Source organism: Thermothelomyces heterothallicus, assembly GCF_042370625.1.
Source record: "Thermothelomyces heterothallicus CBS 202.75 unplaced genomic scaffold P884_scaffold_12, whole genome shotgun sequence".
NCBI lineage: Eukaryota > Fungi > Ascomycota > Sordariomycetes > Sordariales > Chaetomiaceae > Thermothelomyces > Thermothelomyces heterothallicus.
The window spans coordinates 389,790-407,053 of record NW_027192573.1 but is presented as its reverse complement, the minus strand read 5'-3'; the positions used below and the strand labels follow the sequence as shown (position 1 = coordinate 407,053).

The window sequence follows — 17,264 nt, the reverse complement described above, 5'->3', positions numbered from 1 at the left end:
CAAGTCTCTGTTCGTTTGCCTGGAGCTCGTGAATCTTGGGTTGTGAGCAAATGAACAGGCAACACGCAAAGAAATGAGGAGGAGAAGCTGCGAGTGGCGTGGATAGGTTGATTCGCAAGCTCTACTTGGAAGTTGTAGCAGACGACTCCATATTCCTCTGTCATGTATGTACGGACGTACAGTACAGCCCTTCTTGATTCAGGTAAGTTACGGAGGTAACAAAGATAGTTACCTTACAGAGTACGCTACGCATGTTACCGCAAGTCAGGTATGTAAGGTACTCATTACGTCTAGTGGATACCTCATAAGGCAGCCGGCAATCTGGGCCCCCGTCATGTACGTCCGCACATACGCGTGGGGAAGATGCCCTCCGTCATTCTTCCGGCGGGGTTAATTCGTCAGTGCGACTGCATTAACCAAGGCACGCAGGAACTTCCTAGTTTGTACCGTGTGCGAGGGAACGCTGCCACCGTATTCCGCAAGCTCAGCCATTTCCCGACGCATTTTCTGTTTTGTTCCATTGCCATCTTTTTGTCTCCATTCACTGCTCTACCACACGACCATCAATTGAAATCGCCTCAACCATCACCCATTGAGCTGTTTCCGACCGCGATATCACCGCGGCAGCCCTCCATCGTTGCGCTCTTGCGATTTTGGGCCCCTAGTCGCTTCATTCGCGCCCATTGGCCGTTACGTCATATTTCGCGATGTCTGCCGAGCCAGAGAAAGGTGAGCTCCTGCCTTGGCGCCGCAGCAGTCATCACTTGTCGCCCATGCCATGGCCTTCAATTGCGCCCTAGCAAGAAGATTAGTCTGTCCATCAACCGCCGTCGCTTCTTCGTTGCTTGCTTCGCATATGTTGCTGACGTTAGGGTTCTCTTTTCCTCTACTGGCGATGACCAGTCGCTCAGCAGGGTCAATCTACGGGGCCGCCCGTAACCGCAGCCATGAGCGCCGCGGAGATCCCAGCGCCTAATCCGCCCGGAGAGCAGGACGCGAAGCCGGAAGGAGCCAAGGCAGAGCAAGGCGCCCAGGCCGAATCCACCGAGCGCTCCACCCAGACTGGTGCCGGTTCCGCCAGCGGCGGGGGGGTTGAGGGTGTAATCCCGGAACCGAGCGCACCTCAGGAGGAAGAGCCCAAGCCGGCATCTACTGATCGATCCACAGAAGCTGCCGAGCCTAGCGCGACGTCCACTTCTCCTGCGGCGGAGGAGCCCAAGCAGACTAACGGAAGAACCGACACGTCAGCTGTCGGGGAGCCACTGGAAGCCGCCGCATCCGCGACGGAACCCCCCAAGGATGTCGCCGAGAAATCAGAGGAGTCTGCGACCGTGAAGCCGACTGATACCGAGCCCGCCGCGGCTGCCAGCGCGAACGCCGAAGCCAAGCCCGTCCCAGATACGGAGATGAGAGACCAGCCAGCAGCAACCCCCGTAACCGCCGCTGAGGACGACACTGCCAACAACAAGCGTAAAGCCGACGCCGCGCTCGAGCCCAGCGCCGATGCCGAGGGCGACGCCGCAGGGAGCAAGAGAGTCAAGACGGACGCCGAGGGCGACTCCGCCCCTGCCGAGACGGAGACCCAACCACCGGCGGAAACCAACGGGGGCGGGGCTGATGCCCCACCTGCTCCCCCTGCCAAGAAAAGGGGCCGTTCAAAGAAGCAGGCGACCAAGCCTGCCGCGCCGGTCGGCAGGACCGCGAGGAAGACGCGGAGCCAGGGGCCTGTTGAGGTTTGAACCCTGGAGCTCTTTGGAGCGAGGTAAGGTGGTCAAACGAGCAATGATGGGTGTTTCTTCCTTCCATGGGGTTTTGTTTACGGTCCGTCGGCAGGTTGGCTTAAAATCCGAACCGGGCTTGGTTCTCAAAAATTCTCTTGCAATAACTCGTATACTTTTTTTGGTGGCCGATCCTCGGCATGGATGGTTTTATACAACCTGCGAGGTGGCTCGAGGTGTCAAGCGGCGGACGGCAGGTTATGTACATTATGATTACGCTGCAGGAACAAGTAGCTTTTACTTACCATTGTAATCAATGAAGTCGTTCAACACTCTGGTGCTGGCGGATCTCTGCTTCTCCAGGTTGTCGGTTCAGGTCGAAAACTATCAATGAGGAGGTTGACAACCTGATACTCGACCCTTTCCTAAACGGTGGTTATCAGCTGCCGGTCTTTGGTGTGGTCCAAAAGCCACGAGGTCCAACTGCATGACCAAGTTTTTCATGAGCCTGGTCAGCCGAACACTCCAAGACTAGCATGGGCCGCTGAATATCGGTCGGTTTCTTTTGGTCTTGTCGACCTCTAAAATTTCTTATTCTTGTCTCGCGATGGTTATTTTCTCTTTCAAGAAGGTTGACTGCAGCGCACACACCCGTTCGGAAGCGGAGATCTGCGTCAAAAGCCGATGCGTTCCTCGGATCGACGCCCGATGTGGCAAGGTTCCCAGATCCCGTTGTTGTGTGTGGCAGCGAGAAAACGGGACCCCTGGTTGTCAAGTTTATGTACGCGCATATAACTACACAGCATCACAAAGCTAAAATATAATTGAGTATGTACGGAGTATGTATATATAAATTGCTGCGTACTTGTACCTAATGGAGATGCACATTGACACCCTGCTTTATGTGAATGATCCTGTAGTGTAGTCGGCGTGACGGGATCGTTCCGGGATCGTTCCGGGAACGATCAAAGCTGCCCTGGTGATTCTCGGATTTATTGTAACTAGATTTGTTGACATGTTTGGATGCGACATTGCCATCGTGCACTTCCTTGATCTCACTCATTCAAAGAGCTCGTATTTTGCCAGCTGGCTGTTCCACCGGCCGTCTGGAAGGTGGGACGAGAACGGGACCCGGGGACTTGGCTCGTCCGGGGGTGGGGGGAACAGGTGGCAGTGCCAAAAAGAAGACTGCCTTTGCTGGGCATCATTGGATTGTTACGGGAAAATGCCCGGTTCGGTCTCCAGAGTCTTGTTGTATTTTTGGCGACGCGCTCGGTGGAGCGAGATGCCTCCAGAGCGATCGCCCAACCGGTTTTTGCATAGTTAGTTATCTCGAGCGTTCCGGCACGCGCGGGAGAAGCACATAAAGCTGGCAGAAATTTTTGGGGGTTCGCTTGCCGAGAGGTGGTCATTCTTGGCTAACACCGGCAACCCCATCCTCTCTGGCTGGGCTTTTTAGATTCCAGAACTTGGTCCCCTGTCCCCACTCCCTCCCCCCGGGATCCAGGTCTTTTTCGGAGAATAGGCCAGTCCCTGAACTCCCTTACTGACCGACCTTTCGACTGAGCTCCTTCATACCACTTTGCTGTTGCCCTTAGCATCGGAGGCTCGACCATCGCTCGTTACTGGTCGATTCTCCCCAGACACTCGTTTCCGCGCGGTCGAACTTCGTCGCGCCCTCTCCACGACCGATCTGCATGCACGTCTACCCTTGTCGATCTCGAACCCCATCAACCCGTCCCTCTTTTGAGTCGACACACCATTCTCGGGCCTTGGCGTTGAAGCGTCGCTGCTAGCATACGTCACCTTTCGGAGCATCACGTCCAGCAAGCACTTGACGCCCTCAAATCTGACTTGACTTGCTTTTTTGATCGATCTTTGTGTGTTTCGAAGGAGGTCCGTTCCGAGCCGGCCAAGGCGTCCTTGACAGTTGGCTTTTTGTTTGGTTCTGTTCCTTGGAAGGGAAGAGGAACGTGCATATACCGGAGACGGGACTTGCTGGTGGATGGAAAAGATACTGGGACTGTTGCACCCCGCAGCTCGAACCCCGGCGGCTCGAGGATCCAGTCTGGCTTCTTAAGGGCCGTCTGTTTTTTCCTTCCTGAGGGCCGGCTTGCTCGCACGAGCCCAATCAGAAAGTTCTTGGCCTCGACTTGCATCCCTGCCCTTCGCGGGCGTCGAACTCTACTCCTCCGAGCCCGGTATGGATGCTATAAGACATGTTCTCTCCCGGGACGAACCTGGGGGCAAAGACAACAACGATCCGGCCAAGGTCCTGCTGGAGCTCTTGTCAGATCCCTTCTCGTCCCAGGTTAAGGTACCTCTCCGAAACGCCACGGCGCTCCTTGAATCGTTCCCTGCGCTGGTGCTGACCCGTAATCTACCTGCCTAGCTTCAATCGAATGCCGTGTTTGCCGCTTTAGGCTCCTCCCTGGGCGTCACGGTCGCCATCGCCATCTGCTTTTCCTTCCTTCGCCCGTACAATAGCGTTGTATATGCGCCGAAACTGAAGCATGCCGACGAGAAACACGCCCCTCCACCACTGGGGAAGGGCATCTTTGCCTGGATCGTACCCCTGTGGACGACTTCTGAGCGGGACATGATCAACCTGGTCGGCATGGATGCCGCCGTCTTTCTTCGCTTCACCAGGATGTGCCGCAACATCTTCCTCGTCCTCTCCCTACTCGGTTGCGCCATCCTGGTCCCGATCAACTGGGCCAACTTCGCTGCCGATGAAGCGAATTGGTTGAGCAGGATCACACCGCTGAACGTTTGGGCCTCTGCGCACTGGGCCACCGTCACGTTCGCTTGGCTGTTGACGATTGTCGTTTGCGGCTTCCTTTGGTGGAACTACAGGAAGGTGTTGCAGATGAGGCGCGTCTACATGCGGAGCGAGGAGTACCAGCACAGCCTCCACGCCCGCACATTGATGGTACAACGGCGACTCTCGTCCTCTTGCTGCTCCGTTCAACCGAACCGCCCAGCTAACCAACCGATCGCAGTTGTACGACATTCCCAAGAACCTCACCTCGGACGAAGGCATTGCCCGGATCATTGATACCGTCGCCCCTAACTCGTCCTTCTCGAGAACCGCCGTCGCCCGCGACGTCAAGGTCCTCCCCGACCTCATCCAGCAGCACGACAAGGCCGTCCGAAAACTGGAGAAGGTGCTGGCCAAGTACCTCAGAGATCCGGACAACCTCCCGCCGGAGAGACCCAAATGCTCGCCTTCCAAGAAGGACCCTTCGTATAGCACCTACCCGAAAGGCCACAAAGTCGACGCCATCGAGTACCTCACCCAGCGGATCAAGGTGTTGGAGCTGGAGATCAAGGACGTTCGACAACGGATCGATAAACGGGGCTCGATGCCATACGGATTCTCATCCTACGCAGATATCGCCGAGGCGCATGCCATCGCCTATGCCTGCCGCAAGAGAAAACCCCGCGGCGCCACCATCAGGTTGGCTCCGCGGCCGAACGACATCATTTGGGACAATATGCCGCTCAACTCGTCGACCCGGAGCAGGAGGAGGCTGTGGAACAACCTTTGGATGGCGGCCCTCACGATCGCCTGGATCGCACCAAACGCCATGATTGCCATCTTCTTGGTCAACCTGAGTAACTTGGGGCAAGTGTGGCCCGCCTTCCAGGAGTCGCTACGCCAGAACGCCGGGATCTGGTCCATCATCCAGGGTATCGCCTCCCCCGCGCTCATGTCGCTCGTCTACCTTGTCCTCCCGATCATCTTCCGGCGCCTGTCCATCAAGGCGGGCGACCAGACCAAGACCGGGCGCGAGCGTCACGTCGTCGCGAAGCTGTACGCCTTCTTTGTCTTCAACAACCTCATCGTCTTCTCCATGTTTAGCGCCATATGGAACTTTACGGCAACCGTTGTGCAGCAGACCGAGGGGGGCGCGAATGCTTGGCATGCCTTCCTCGACGCCAACATCGGCCAGACCCTGTTCGTCTCCCTCTGCGGCGTGTCGCCGTTCTGGGTGACCTGGCTCCTCCAGAGACAACTCGGCGCCGCCGTCGACCTGGCTCAGCTCTGGACCCTTCTCTCTACCTTTGTCACGCGCAAGTTTTCGAGTCCGACACCCCGCGAGCTGATCGAATTCACTGCGCCGCCTCCGTTCGACTATGCGAGTTACTACAACTACTTCTTGTACTACTCCACCGTCGCCCTCTGCTACGGCTCCATCCAGCCGCTTGTTCTGCCGGCCGCGGCCCTGTACTTCTGCATCGACGTAGGGCTGAAGAAGTATCTGCTGCTTTACGTCTTCGTCACCAAGACCGAGAGCGGCGGTCTGTTCTGGCGCATCTTGTTCAACCGCTTCCTCTTCGGCTCCATGCTTTCTCACCTTGTCGTGTTCCTGACGTGCTGGGTTCGCGGTGACGGAACGCATGTCGAGGCGTATGCCGTCGCCCCCCTCCCGTTCCTCATGCTCGCATTCAAGTTTTACTGCTCGCGCGCCTTTGACGACAAGATGCACTATTATGCCACTAGGTATTCCCCGCAGCAGCGAGCCGAGTCGGGATTCGACGTCAAGGAGCAGAGCTCGCGGAACGACCGGCTTGCCGCTCGCTTCGGCCATCCCGCGCTCTATAAGCCTCTCATCACACCGATGGTGCATGCCAAGGCGCAGCACCTGCTCGCCAGCATTTACCAAGGCCGTCTGAGCGACGGGCGGGACGCTGGCCACGACGATTCCGCCACCGTTAGTGGCTACAGCGACACCTATCTCCTCGACAACATGGCGTCCGGCAAAGCCGGGAAGCTCTCGCCTTCAATTCCCGGGTTTGAAGTCGTCCCCGAATCGCGCCTCGATTTTGAGTTCTACAAGAACCGCGACGAATTCGCTGCAGACCACGGTGGTGGCGACCTATTCGGCCGGAACCCGGACATCGTCCGCCCTGGCACACCGGGCACGATCGGCAGCGGGCACTCAGAGCCCAACTCACGGCCGGGCACGCCCCAAGGTGGAATGGGTTTCGCCAGCAACAGGAACCCTTATTCTCCGTACCCAGACCCCATCGGCGCTTCGTCCGCCTATCCAGGGCAACCAGGCTACCTCTCTTCCTCCGCTTTCGACCCGGTTGCCCGCCCCCGCAGCCCCATGTACGCCAACCCCAACGACAGCGCCACCAACCTCGTGGCCGGCGCCGCGGGCATGCCGGTCTCCTCGCCGGGGATTCCTCCGACGCCGAGCACGTATCGGTCTCCCGGAGCAGGAGCAGCAGATGACGACCTGGGTCCGGTAGCATCTGCTTCCAGCAGCCGATATAGCCAGCGCGCCCCGGGCATGCTGGGTGGCGGGCCGCACGGGTACGGCGGACTACCGCAGACGGATGAATATGATGTGCAGCCGCCACCTCTGAGGACTGTGGCTGGGACGCAGCAGCAGAAGGATCCGGCGCGGTACGATTATTTTAGAGGCGGAAGCAGTGGTGCGAGGGCTGGGTACGGCGATCGAAGCGTGACGCCGGGGGCTGCGACTAGGGGCAAGGGGCCTGGTGCGGGTAGTGCGGGAAGCCAGATTTGGGGAGGGAACCGGTAGTCTCGTTTCCCCTTTCTCTCTCATGAGGCCTCCACTCAGACTAAGGGGGCAGGGCAGGGTGAGGAAGGACGAGAAGATGGAGAGGATTGGATTAAACGGGATGAAAGCAGCGGATCTTTTACGGGATCTTTTACGGGGTCTGTCTGGCAGTTGTCAAAGGGATGATGGCGCAATTTCTGCAAGGGAAGCAACCAAGGCCGGTTCTGCTCTCGAGCGCGTCGCAAAATGGTGGCATTGTTCTGGCGTTGGCGGTTGGGCTTGTTTTACCTATTCACGCATCTGTTGTGTTGTTTGGATATGATGGCTGGCTGGCCACCGCATGCATGACAGACGCATGACGTTCTTGATAGACGGTACCTACTTTTGCCAATATCTTTGATCTACCACTACGCAGATGTAGTATGTTTATGCTGTAGTACAATCTTGTAATTGATTCGTGGTTCGGGCTTCGATTCATAATAACAAATACCTGCTCTCTATCAGGGGCCTCATTTTGAGAGAATTGCTGACGGCAACAGACCACGTTAGGTGAAGGCGGGCTCGGGCATAGATAGTATAGGGCATGACGGGACCCGAGACTGCGAAGGTAGGAGATATTCCGTGTAGGTTACCAGGACGATCCCAGGCTTGGTTCTCGTGCACAGTCAAGTAGTCCAAGTCCAGCGTTCACTTTACTGCGTAGAAAACGTCGCTCATTGTCTTCGTTATGTAAGGTCCGTATCCTCGCAAACATGGCAATCCTGCGCCCAGCTACCGCTGACCCTTTGCGCCCGAGAAAGAATCCCAATCCTAACCATAACCCAACACCGGCACCGGCATTGGAGGCCTTATAAATCGGCCAACACACGCAATGCAACACAACGCCACGCCACGCAACGCAACGCAATGCCCTGCTTCCCAGAATGGGAACTCTACTTCTTTCCCGACTTCTTGATGCCCTTTTTTTTGTCTCCATATTAGCATGGTCGCGAGCCGTGGTAGATCCCGCCGAAAGGCGAACCATACCTGAGAACCTATGTTCTAGAGGCGGCGAAGAGAGGTCAGTGACGGCGTAGTAAAGGACCGCGAGCGGGCACGGAAACTCACCAGAGGACCCTTGCCGCTGGCCTTGGCCGCGAGCTCCTTCTTGGCTTTCTCATCTGGGTTGAGCGGGAGTGTTAGTGAACAATGTCAGCGGGAGAAATGTGCCCTTGGGAGTTCCGAGTTCCTCCGGCAAAATCCTCACATTCACGCTGCTTCGCCTTGAAGGCCAGATCCTCCTCATCGAGTTCCTTGGCAGACTTCTTCGGGGCCTGTTTTCGAACCGCATCCCGGTTAAGCTCTGATCGTCAAAGTGGGTTCTACAGGAAGGGAACCCAGGAACGGATAGCAGTCATGCGCACCTTGAGGGGCTTGGCCTTGCCGCCTAATGGAGGAGTGTTACTAATTAAGAGTGATCTTACTGGCGCAAGCAAACCATGATGTCTTGGACAGGAACGTACCTTCTCTGCTCTGACCACCCATTTTGTGATCTGAGTAACGACAGCTCCGAGACCGTGAAAGCTTGGGTCGCCTCAGGGCAAAATGTGGGAGAGTCGACTGCTTCGAGCCGGTTTAGGGGAAAAATGGCCCCGCCGGAAGAGCGGCAGGCCCCGGCGCAAGTCCCCTGGAAAATTTGGGCGGTGAAACGGCTAAACTCCGGTGAATTGCTTCTGGAAGTCCCTTGCATTGTCACCTGAGGCGGGCTGCCAGACGCCCCGAGAGCGTTGCATCAACGCCCTGAGAACTTTCAACATCGGAAAACGTAAACCCAACATCGCCGCGTCAGGCTTTCTCGGTCCCACGTTGACACCACAAACATCTCCACCATAGGCATTAACGATTTTGCTCTCCCGAATCAGCCTTTCCCTTCGCCTTATCCTGACTTATCCACGACCGCGACTGGAAAAGTCGAAGCTCAAGTCTGAATACTCCCCAGCCGAATTGATTTGACTACATTGGGCGCTGCCTGCTACATTCGAGCGGGGCGCCCCTGAACCAGAGAGCGCCGGTTTGAGTCTCCGCCAAGCCAGGACAGCATAGAAGAACTAGAAGGGTGAACTCGGCGGTCGGTACATATAATGGCGTCCTCTACGTTCAGCTCGGATGAGGGGGAAATCGTAGAGGCAACTCCCCTGCCTCGCTCTGGACAAAACGGTGATGTTGACCGGACCGGCAGACATCGAGGTAGATACCCGTCGCGCACGCCCGAGCGCGACTTACCATCAAGAGAATCGGCCGACGGGCCCCGCCGAAGCCGTTCGCCCCGCGGCTGGAAGCGGCCCCGGGAGGACCACCGCGACCGGCGCGACAGCCGCCAGTTCCGCGTCCACTACGAGGGCAGCTCTCGCGACTATCGCCGCCCGTATCGCGACCTAGACCGTCCTCCCTCACGTGGCGCAGACCGCTACGACGAGCGACCGAACTATCGCTACGGCAGCCGCGAACCGGCACCCCCTCGCCCCAGAGGCCACCGCGCCGATGCCGGCACCTACGACCGCAGCTACGACCGTGATCGCAGGGACGATGGCTACCCGGACAAGCGGGCTCGGACCCGCAGTCGGTCACCCCGCGGCAGGGGCGACAGGACCGACAGGACCGACAGGGCGGGGCGAGACGGTGGCCGCTCCGGAGATGACCTGAGGTCAGGGGAAGTCAAGTACAGTGCCCCTGCTGAGAGACGTCCCCAGGATGGCTCCACGTCCAGACGGGATGCACCAGTAGAGGCTCCTGATGTGTCCAAGCAGAATGCTAAAACTGATCAAGGTGCTCCGGTTGAACGAGGCATTAATGACCTTGCCCTTTCACAACCCAGGTAAGGGTGGTTCCGAGTTTTCGAGAGGCTTGACCATCGCTAACGCTGCCGTTGCAGCGCACCTCCCGAACCGGAACCCGATATGGACTGGGACCCCGATGCGGCCATGGACCAGGAGGCGGCCGTTCAGGCGGAGATTGAGCGGCGTCGCCGAGCCAGAGAAGCGGCTCTCAAGCGAGCAGCAACCCCGACGGTCCAGGCGTTACAGGCCGGTGACCGGCCTGCCTCCACGCCGACTTCGACTCGTCCGAGCACTCCGGGCCCCCAGAAAGCCGGAGGCGCCACCCCCTCCTCCAGTAAGCCCACGAGCCCTAGAAACGACAGGTGGATTCTGCTAACGAGCATAGACGGCCCTTTATCACCCGGTCCGTCTCCGGGCGGGGTTCAAGCCGCCCTGTCTCCCGGGAGCTTCAACTTTGCTGACGACCAAGCACTCATCAATGCTCACGCCAAGGCTAAGACGGCCGACGAGGACGGCCCGTCGGCTGCTGACTATGACCCGACCGCCGACATGAAGGAGGATGAGCGCAGAGACGAGATGCGCCACGGCAACGTAGGTCTGCATGGTGAGCCTCGTCGTCCCTCTCAGGACGAACTTGCGGCCCCTCCGGCGGAGACGGAGGAGGACAAGGGCGCCAAGAAAGGTGATGACGACGACGACTTCGACATGTTCGCAGATAACTTTGCCGACAAGTTCGCCGCGCCTGCGCCTGAAAAACCCGACGCCGCCCAAGAAGGACGCGCACCGCAAGGCGGCGGCGGCATCTTGGAAGGAGATGACAAGGAGGGCTATTACAAGATCCGGCCGGGGGAGCTACTGGATGGGCGGTATCAGGTCCTGACGACCTTGGGCCGTGGTATGTTCTCGGGCGTGGCTCGTGCCGTCGACATCACCACCAAGAAACAGGTTGCCATCAAGATTATGCGCAACAACGATGCGCTGCGCAAAGGAGGTCTCACCGAAATTGCCATTCTCGAGAAGCTCAATGCCGCCGATCCGGACGACAAGAAACACATTGTCAGGTTCGAGCGGGCCTTCGAGTACAAGGCGCATCTCTGCATGGCTTTTGAAAACCTGAGCATGAACCTCCGCGAGGTCCTCAAGAAGTTCGGCAACAACGTTGGCATCAACCTGAACGCAGTACGGGCGTATGCGTACCAGATCTTCCTCGCCCTGGGCCACATGCGCAAATGCAGCATCATCCACGCCGATCTGAAGCCAGACAATATACTGGTACGTCGAGCCTTCGCACCTCGGGGTGAGACCAAAAGCGCTAACTGGGCCACAGGTAAACGAAGCACGCAACGTGCTCAAGATTTGCGACTTGGGCACCGCAATCGATCGTTCCGATGCGGCCATGGCTGCGTCCGAACCTATGCCGTACCTTGTGAGCAGGTTCTACAGAGCTCCCGAAATCATCCTGGGAGTGCCCTTCGACTATGCTGTCGACATGTGGTCAATCGGATGCACGCTGTATGAGCTATACACGGGCAAGATCCTTTTCACGGGCGAGAACAACAACCAGATGCTGAAGAATATCATGGAAGTTCGGGGCAAGCTGAGCGCAAAGTTCTACCGCCGTGGTGAGCTCGCCCACAATCACTTCGACGAACTGGGCAACTTCATCAGCGTGGAGCGGGATAAGGTTCTTGGCAAGGTGAGTTCAAGCATTGCTACGTCCTCTTACTCGCGTTTCCTCTTCGTAACATCATACCCCTTCATTGATCTAAGCGTTCCCTCCTGCCCCTCCAACCCCGTCGCCTCCTTTTCCTCTCAAATCGCAACGCCAATCATTCTTCTTTCCTCCCTTCTCCGGGCTCACGGTTCTGTGTCATAAAGCCGTCAGTTGGCGGCAAGACCGACCTTGCGCCGCGGTCCTCGTTACCGCGGCCACGGCCTGGGATTAGGAAACACGCCCCGCGTTGGCGGTTCACCCCGGCGGCCATGCAGGCCGCCCAAATGGCCACCAGCCACCTCCGAGCCTTGCATCATGCGCAACGGGGCGTGTACCCCCCCCCCCCTTTTCCTTTTCCAGTTTGCCGCCGCGCATCGTCGTGGCCCAGGCGAGGTTGTAACAAACTTGTCAACACAAATGCCCCCAATCACTGATCCCAGACGGCTTAACTCAGCGGCTATACACGGGTCACAGTCTCGCGTCTATGCCTCTCTAGCCGCCCGGGTCCAAACACGGCCGCCATGCGGTTCCTTATAGGCTCGCTGCCCTTTTTTTTACGTCTAGTCTCAACCTCACGTTGGATGGTACGTACCATGCTGACCACACCTCGCTCGTGTCACAGACAACTGTTCGCACGCTGGCGACCGTCAAGCCTACGCGGGACCTGCGGACCCGCCTACTGGCCGCATCAGTCGGGATGGACGATGCCGAGAGCCGGGAGCTCAACCACTTTATTGACCTACTGGAGCGGTGCTTGACGCTGAACCCGGAAAAGCGGCTTGTGCCTGCTGATGCGCTGAAGCATCCTTTCTTTACTCAGCGAGTGCGTGGATACGGGCACGGGCATGGGCGATGAGACCGGCGCTGCAGCGCGTGGAGGTAGAGTTGGTTTGGGACGACAGCCAGGTATGGCGAAGCTTCATTCCTCCCAAGAGGCGGTGGCGATGTTGCGCTTGAGCCTGATATAGCGATGTAGCTGTGTCAAGGTTGATGCCGAACTGAGATTGAGAGACTAAGCAACGCCTGTAGTAAGGGAAGGGGGTTATAGTGGTAATAGTTCGATTCGGGATATATGAGGGGGTCCGGACATAGAACATGCGCACATAAGATTACTGCATTTTTTTTTGGGGGGGGGGGGGGGGTTTCAACCATCACTGGGGAAGTCCTCCTCCATCATCAAGGCTCAAGGTCTCTCTAATGTTCCAAATGTTGTGGGAGAAGGACACGGTCAGGGACTGGCCGGCACCCATCAGTGAGCTCACGCCTGGGCACCCTAAGGGCGCATCTTTTTTTCAGTCGGTCACTCTGTGCTTGACCCCCCTTTTGGCCTGCCATGCCGCCCCCCTCGTTTTTGTTTGTTGGTTCGCCTTGACACCAAATATCGTGTTATGTTGGCGCTTGTAGCACACTGCCCGCCTTGTCCTCACTTATCCTAAGCCCTCGCCACGGTGGCCGTTCCTACGGCGCCACACGACCGTGGCGAGATCCTAACGCCCCTCGGGGTGGCTCGAAGAGCGCACATGAACAATCCGTAAAGTTAGTGCTTAGGAACTCCACCTTGGCAGACTCTCCAATTCGTGGCAAGCTGACACCGCAAAGAGAGAAAGGAGTAACTACCCTTCAAGGTTAACCATGTGCGGCAACCCCCCAAGATCCCCCCGAGAGTGGCCACCACCAGCGGCAGGACGTTGTATGTACATTAGTTTACGTACAAGCAGGATCCTGCATCCGAGCGGCTCGAACAGATGATGTAACTATTCCGTCCATTGGGTCTCCGGTTGAAAATCCAAGGTCACATTGCCCCCTGTCGGAGAGGTTGTTTTTGTTGTTTCGTCGCCGCACTGCGCCGCTTCCACTGGCTCCTAGCGTCGATCCGGAATGCCAACGGTCCCCTAGGCGGGCTCGCCCATATCGTACTTGGATTGGATAAGTTTACGACCGAACTAGATCCTTCGTCTCGTGTCGACCAAACTCCGGGTTGGAAGACTGGTAACTAGGCCGGTCACGGCACCAAGTGGCACAGACAAGAAGACAGAAGACCTGCGTCGTCCCATGACGGTCTGTGGTTGACCTGCTGGTCTGCCATTCTTTGACTTGTTTCTTCTTCTTGTTTCTCATTTTTCTCCTCCCTGACTCTTCTCTTCTACTCGTCTGACATCGAAGGAGCAAGACACTAACGAACCAAAATCCAACGGCCCCGGTGCCGGGAGGATCGAGTCGGAATTGTCAGACAAGGAATAGTATAACTAGCGGTACATTAGAGCTACTCGCATCGGTTGTTTGTTCCTTCGATCCAGTGAACAAGGTGACAGAAGTACGGAAGAAATTGGTATTGCTTACACTACGGAGTACCATGGTAGTTATTCCGTACACTGCTTGCTTCGCTCCCCTTCCCCCCCCTCCTCTTTCCCCCCGACCCCTGACTTACGGGAACGGACACGGACAGACGACAGGAATTGCCGCCCCCCGCCGCGGCCGGCCATCTCTCCTCTCTTTCTTTCTTATTTTTTTCCTTTTTTTTTTCACCACCACCAGGCCGACCTCCACACCATCGCCGCCGCGGTCATCTCCAGGCACGACTTGTGCCCTTTACCCTTCCCCCCCCCCCCAAAAAAAAAAAGCCCTTCTTTTCTCTCCTTTTGCCCCTCAACAAGCCCCAGGAAGCCTAGCCGATAACTACGTCGGGGGCCGAGCCATCCTCGGCTCTACCGTGTTCGTGTATCGTATTCAAGCATGTATAGAACTACACTACATTACATTGCTCGCAGGCTCTCCTCTCGGCCCATGAAGGATTTGGAGCATCAAACGTAATTAGGTGGAATGAAGCACACACTCCCGCCTTTTTACGTAGGTAGGTAGTTAAAAGGGTCGAGTTGTCGCGGACCGCCGCAAAGAAAATTCTGCTCTGTTGCCTGTCTCCCATGTTCCCGCTCGAGCTGCTCCCGCCCCAATCGCACATATGTGTACTTTGGATGCGCATTATGTTTTACGGAATGCTCACACTACCTATATATGGTATGTATGTACATACAGATTATGCTACATTTGTACGGAGTGGTCGCACAAGCACATGCCGCACCTGGCCGGCCCTGCCTGTGTGTTGCCGCTGGAGAGTTAGTTGCCCCTAACATTACCGTAGTATTGATTGTTTCGTCGCTAAGGGGTCTTGGATGTGTTAGTCATTGATCGGTAACTCTCTGTGCGTAAAGTATCTGCATCATATGTGCAAACACAGATACGGAAAAAAAAAGAGAATGTCCGCTTATCCCGGACGCACGCAGCAGGCAGCGGCCGTGAAGAAGATGACTGGTGATTAGTTATTAAAGATGATGTCGTCGTGCAGCATGTTCACATCTCCACTTGGCCCCCCATCCAACCCCCGCACTCTGGATCGCCCGATGCTACCCTCAGCGAGCGGCGATCGGCCTGTCCGGGGATGGTGCCTTCGGAGTGGGTTCCACATCCGGGGCCTTCCCGGCCGGCGTCATCTCCGTGAGCGGGTGAGTTGAGAGAGAGAGAGAGAGGGAGAGAGAGAGTGTGTGTGTGCGTACATGCGTGCTCGTTAGGCGTGCCGCATTGGCGGACGTAAGTTGTGAGAGATTTGTCGCTCCGCACACAGCGAAGGAATTTTACGACCGAACACGACCATGCATACTAACGTTAGTTCACGACGACTCTGTACCTTGGTAGAACAAAAAAGGCGTTGTAGTGACGATCGAGTCTCCATCATCAGGCGCTAATCATTTATTGTTTCTGCTTTTACCTAGTATTATAAGTAGTAGAGAGAGCTTATTTGTTGACTCAGGATTATTTATTTATTTATTTATCTACGATTTATTTGTATATTTTAACTCTGTTTTATTCTTCTACTCTGTAACTTTAGATAGACGTGATAATAAAAAGATGCTTCTGGAAGCTTGCCAAGTGCGCTCGGGCCTCCTTCCTTCATTCACTCACTCATAACTAACCCGCTGACAACATTCCTCATTAGGATCGGCAGCCTGTTCACGCTCCAATTTGACCTTGATCCGTCTGCTCGGGACAGGGATGCTGTGTCAAACCAGGCATATGAGGGACCTGCCAGATCTACACGGGGTCAAAAAGATCGCGCGGTCGATGGCCTTAGCTAATGAGCGTTATTCTTTTCGGCCGATGGTACCAAGCTCTTGCGTGCATGATTGCGGGCCATAGGAAATACTGGCTGCAGACCCTAGCCGGGAAGAACGGGCAAGAATAGAACAACCTGGTCTGAGACCGAGTTACATTGCTTTTTTCTATGTTCTCTTGCATTCACCTCGGCATGGTTTCATCTTGCGTACGCCTTCCAAGGAAAAGAAGAAGAACCGTCGGACTTCGTGTTCAAGCAAATTCCACTCGCATACCTTACGTGCAGATCATCAATCTGCAAGTCACAGTAGTTATTCCGTGTTTGCAAGCAGTGTGCCAAAATTAGAGGGGCTGCCTAGTCGTGTCCCTAGCGAGATGACTCGGCAACATCAGAAGGATGCGGCAGGATTTCAGGCTTTCCCCAACCCACTAACACCGCATACTTCTATAACCGCGGCGTCTATGCATCTTGGCGCACTGCATCAAGGTTTCGATTCACTAGCCGCTGGATCGTCTGGATCGTTAGCGGCAACCCGATATTGAGGCCCTCCCGATTCCATAGCCCCCAGCAGGCATCCCAATTTTTTTTTTTTTTTTTTTGGCGAACGAACCCTACTCCTGTACTTTGTAACTACTTCTTTAACAGATGCTTCACTCGCCGTGGCGGCTGATTCGAGCGGCCGCAAACATGGCTCGTCTGCGGCCGGCCTTGGTTTGCGGCGCGGGGAGAAGACAGGGAATGGAGATTACTCGAGTATACGGGTATCGAGATAGTAGAGACCGGCTAGCTAGCTAGTAGAGGGTTACCATATTAGAGGAAATTTTCTTTTTCTCTCTCTTGCGAGAGGGTTGCACAGCCGGGAACAGCCAGATAACTACTGCAGTGCTTTCATCGACTTAGCGGCGGCCGCCGAGAGAGGCTCAGTCACTGCGGTGCAAGATTGCCACAGGACGCTCTGGGTGACCTGCTCCGTGTATGTACCATACGGGGCTCATATTGATCACGAGCATAAATGCGAGATTGCAAGCTTCCTCGCCCCTCTGCCCACGCCCGGCGGGCCGCAGAGGGTGCCATTGCCCCACATTTAGCTGCCGGTCAGATACGGGCCATCGAATCGATGTCATTGTGAGGCGGCCAATGCACGCAACGTGGGGCGAAAGTCACCCGGGTCCTGCCTAACTCGGCCAGTCACAATCAAACAAATCCGCCTCTCGGCCTCCAACCCTTGTGCCAAGGACCGAAGCGAGGTGACTCTGTGTAACTTGCGGTTGCCTCGCAAATGTGGCCTGAGACTGGTTCTGCGCCCAGTTGGCTGCTTTCCATCCTTTTGTGCTCTCGTCGCTTTGTTTTCCCGCAGCCTGCCCCCGAACG

At 56.4% G+C, this 17,264-nt stretch overlaps 5 protein-coding genes across 5 annotated transcripts; 4 read left to right on the top strand and 1 right to left on the bottom strand.

Moving 5' to 3' along the window:
• Positions 1–707: 707 nt before the first annotated feature.
• P884DRAFT_292317 (uncharacterized protein) lies at positions 708–1,892 on the top strand (the record flags this gene model as incomplete). Its single annotated transcript, XM_069444156.1, has 2 exons — positions 708–729; positions 904–1,892. 2 exons carry the CDS (start codon positions 708–710, stop codon positions 1,737–1,739), a joined length of 858 nt encoding a protein of 285 aa, XP_069297283.1. The 3' UTR covers positions 1,740–1,892.
• Positions 1,893–3,526: 1,634 nt separating this feature from the next.
• Positions 3,527–7,357, top strand: P884DRAFT_24195 (uncharacterized protein). The gene is made up of 3 exons (XM_069440251.1): positions 3,527–4,035; positions 4,111–4,650; positions 4,721–7,357. The coding sequence occupies exons 1-3, from the start codon at positions 3,922–3,924 to the stop codon at positions 7,274–7,276; spliced, it is 3,210 nt and encodes a 1,069-aa protein (XP_069297282.1). The 5' UTR covers positions 3,527–3,921; the 3' UTR covers positions 7,277–7,357.
• A 571-nt stretch (positions 7,358–7,928) lies between these two features.
• On the bottom strand, positions 7,929–8,855 carry P884DRAFT_259917 (translation machinery associated TMA7). The gene is made up of 6 exons (XM_069441394.1): positions 8,758–8,855; positions 8,659–8,681; positions 8,502–8,568; positions 8,363–8,415; positions 8,282–8,296; positions 7,929–8,214 (listed from the first exon to the last, which is right to left on the bottom strand). The coding sequence occupies exons 1-6, from the start codon at positions 8,777–8,779 to the stop codon at positions 8,188–8,190; spliced, it is 207 nt and encodes a 68-aa protein (XP_069297281.1). The 5' UTR covers positions 8,780–8,855; the 3' UTR covers positions 7,929–8,187.
• A 520-nt stretch (positions 8,856–9,375) lies between these two features.
• On the top strand, positions 9,376–12,913 carry P884DRAFT_292315 (kinase-like domain-containing protein; the record flags this gene model as incomplete). Its single annotated transcript, XM_069444155.1, has 7 exons — positions 9,376–10,109; positions 10,167–10,405; positions 10,457–11,343; positions 11,399–11,767; positions 12,260–12,311; positions 12,350–12,369; positions 12,408–12,913. The coding sequence occupies 7 exons, from the start codon at positions 9,376–9,378 to the stop codon at positions 12,639–12,641; spliced, it is 2,535 nt and encodes an 844-aa protein (XP_069297280.1). The 3' UTR covers positions 12,642–12,913.
• Positions 12,914–14,757: 1,844 nt separating this feature from the next.
• On the top strand, positions 14,758–15,930 carry P884DRAFT_292314 (uncharacterized protein). Its single transcript, XM_069444154.1, has 5 exons — positions 14,758–14,898; positions 15,129–15,285; positions 15,352–15,370; positions 15,669–15,709; positions 15,777–15,930. The coding sequence occupies exons 1-5, from the start codon at positions 14,856–14,858 to the stop codon at positions 15,913–15,915; spliced, it is 399 nt and encodes a 132-aa protein (XP_069297279.1). The 5' UTR covers positions 14,758–14,855; the 3' UTR covers positions 15,916–15,930.
• The last annotated feature ends 1,334 nt before the right edge of the window (positions 15,931–17,264 follow it).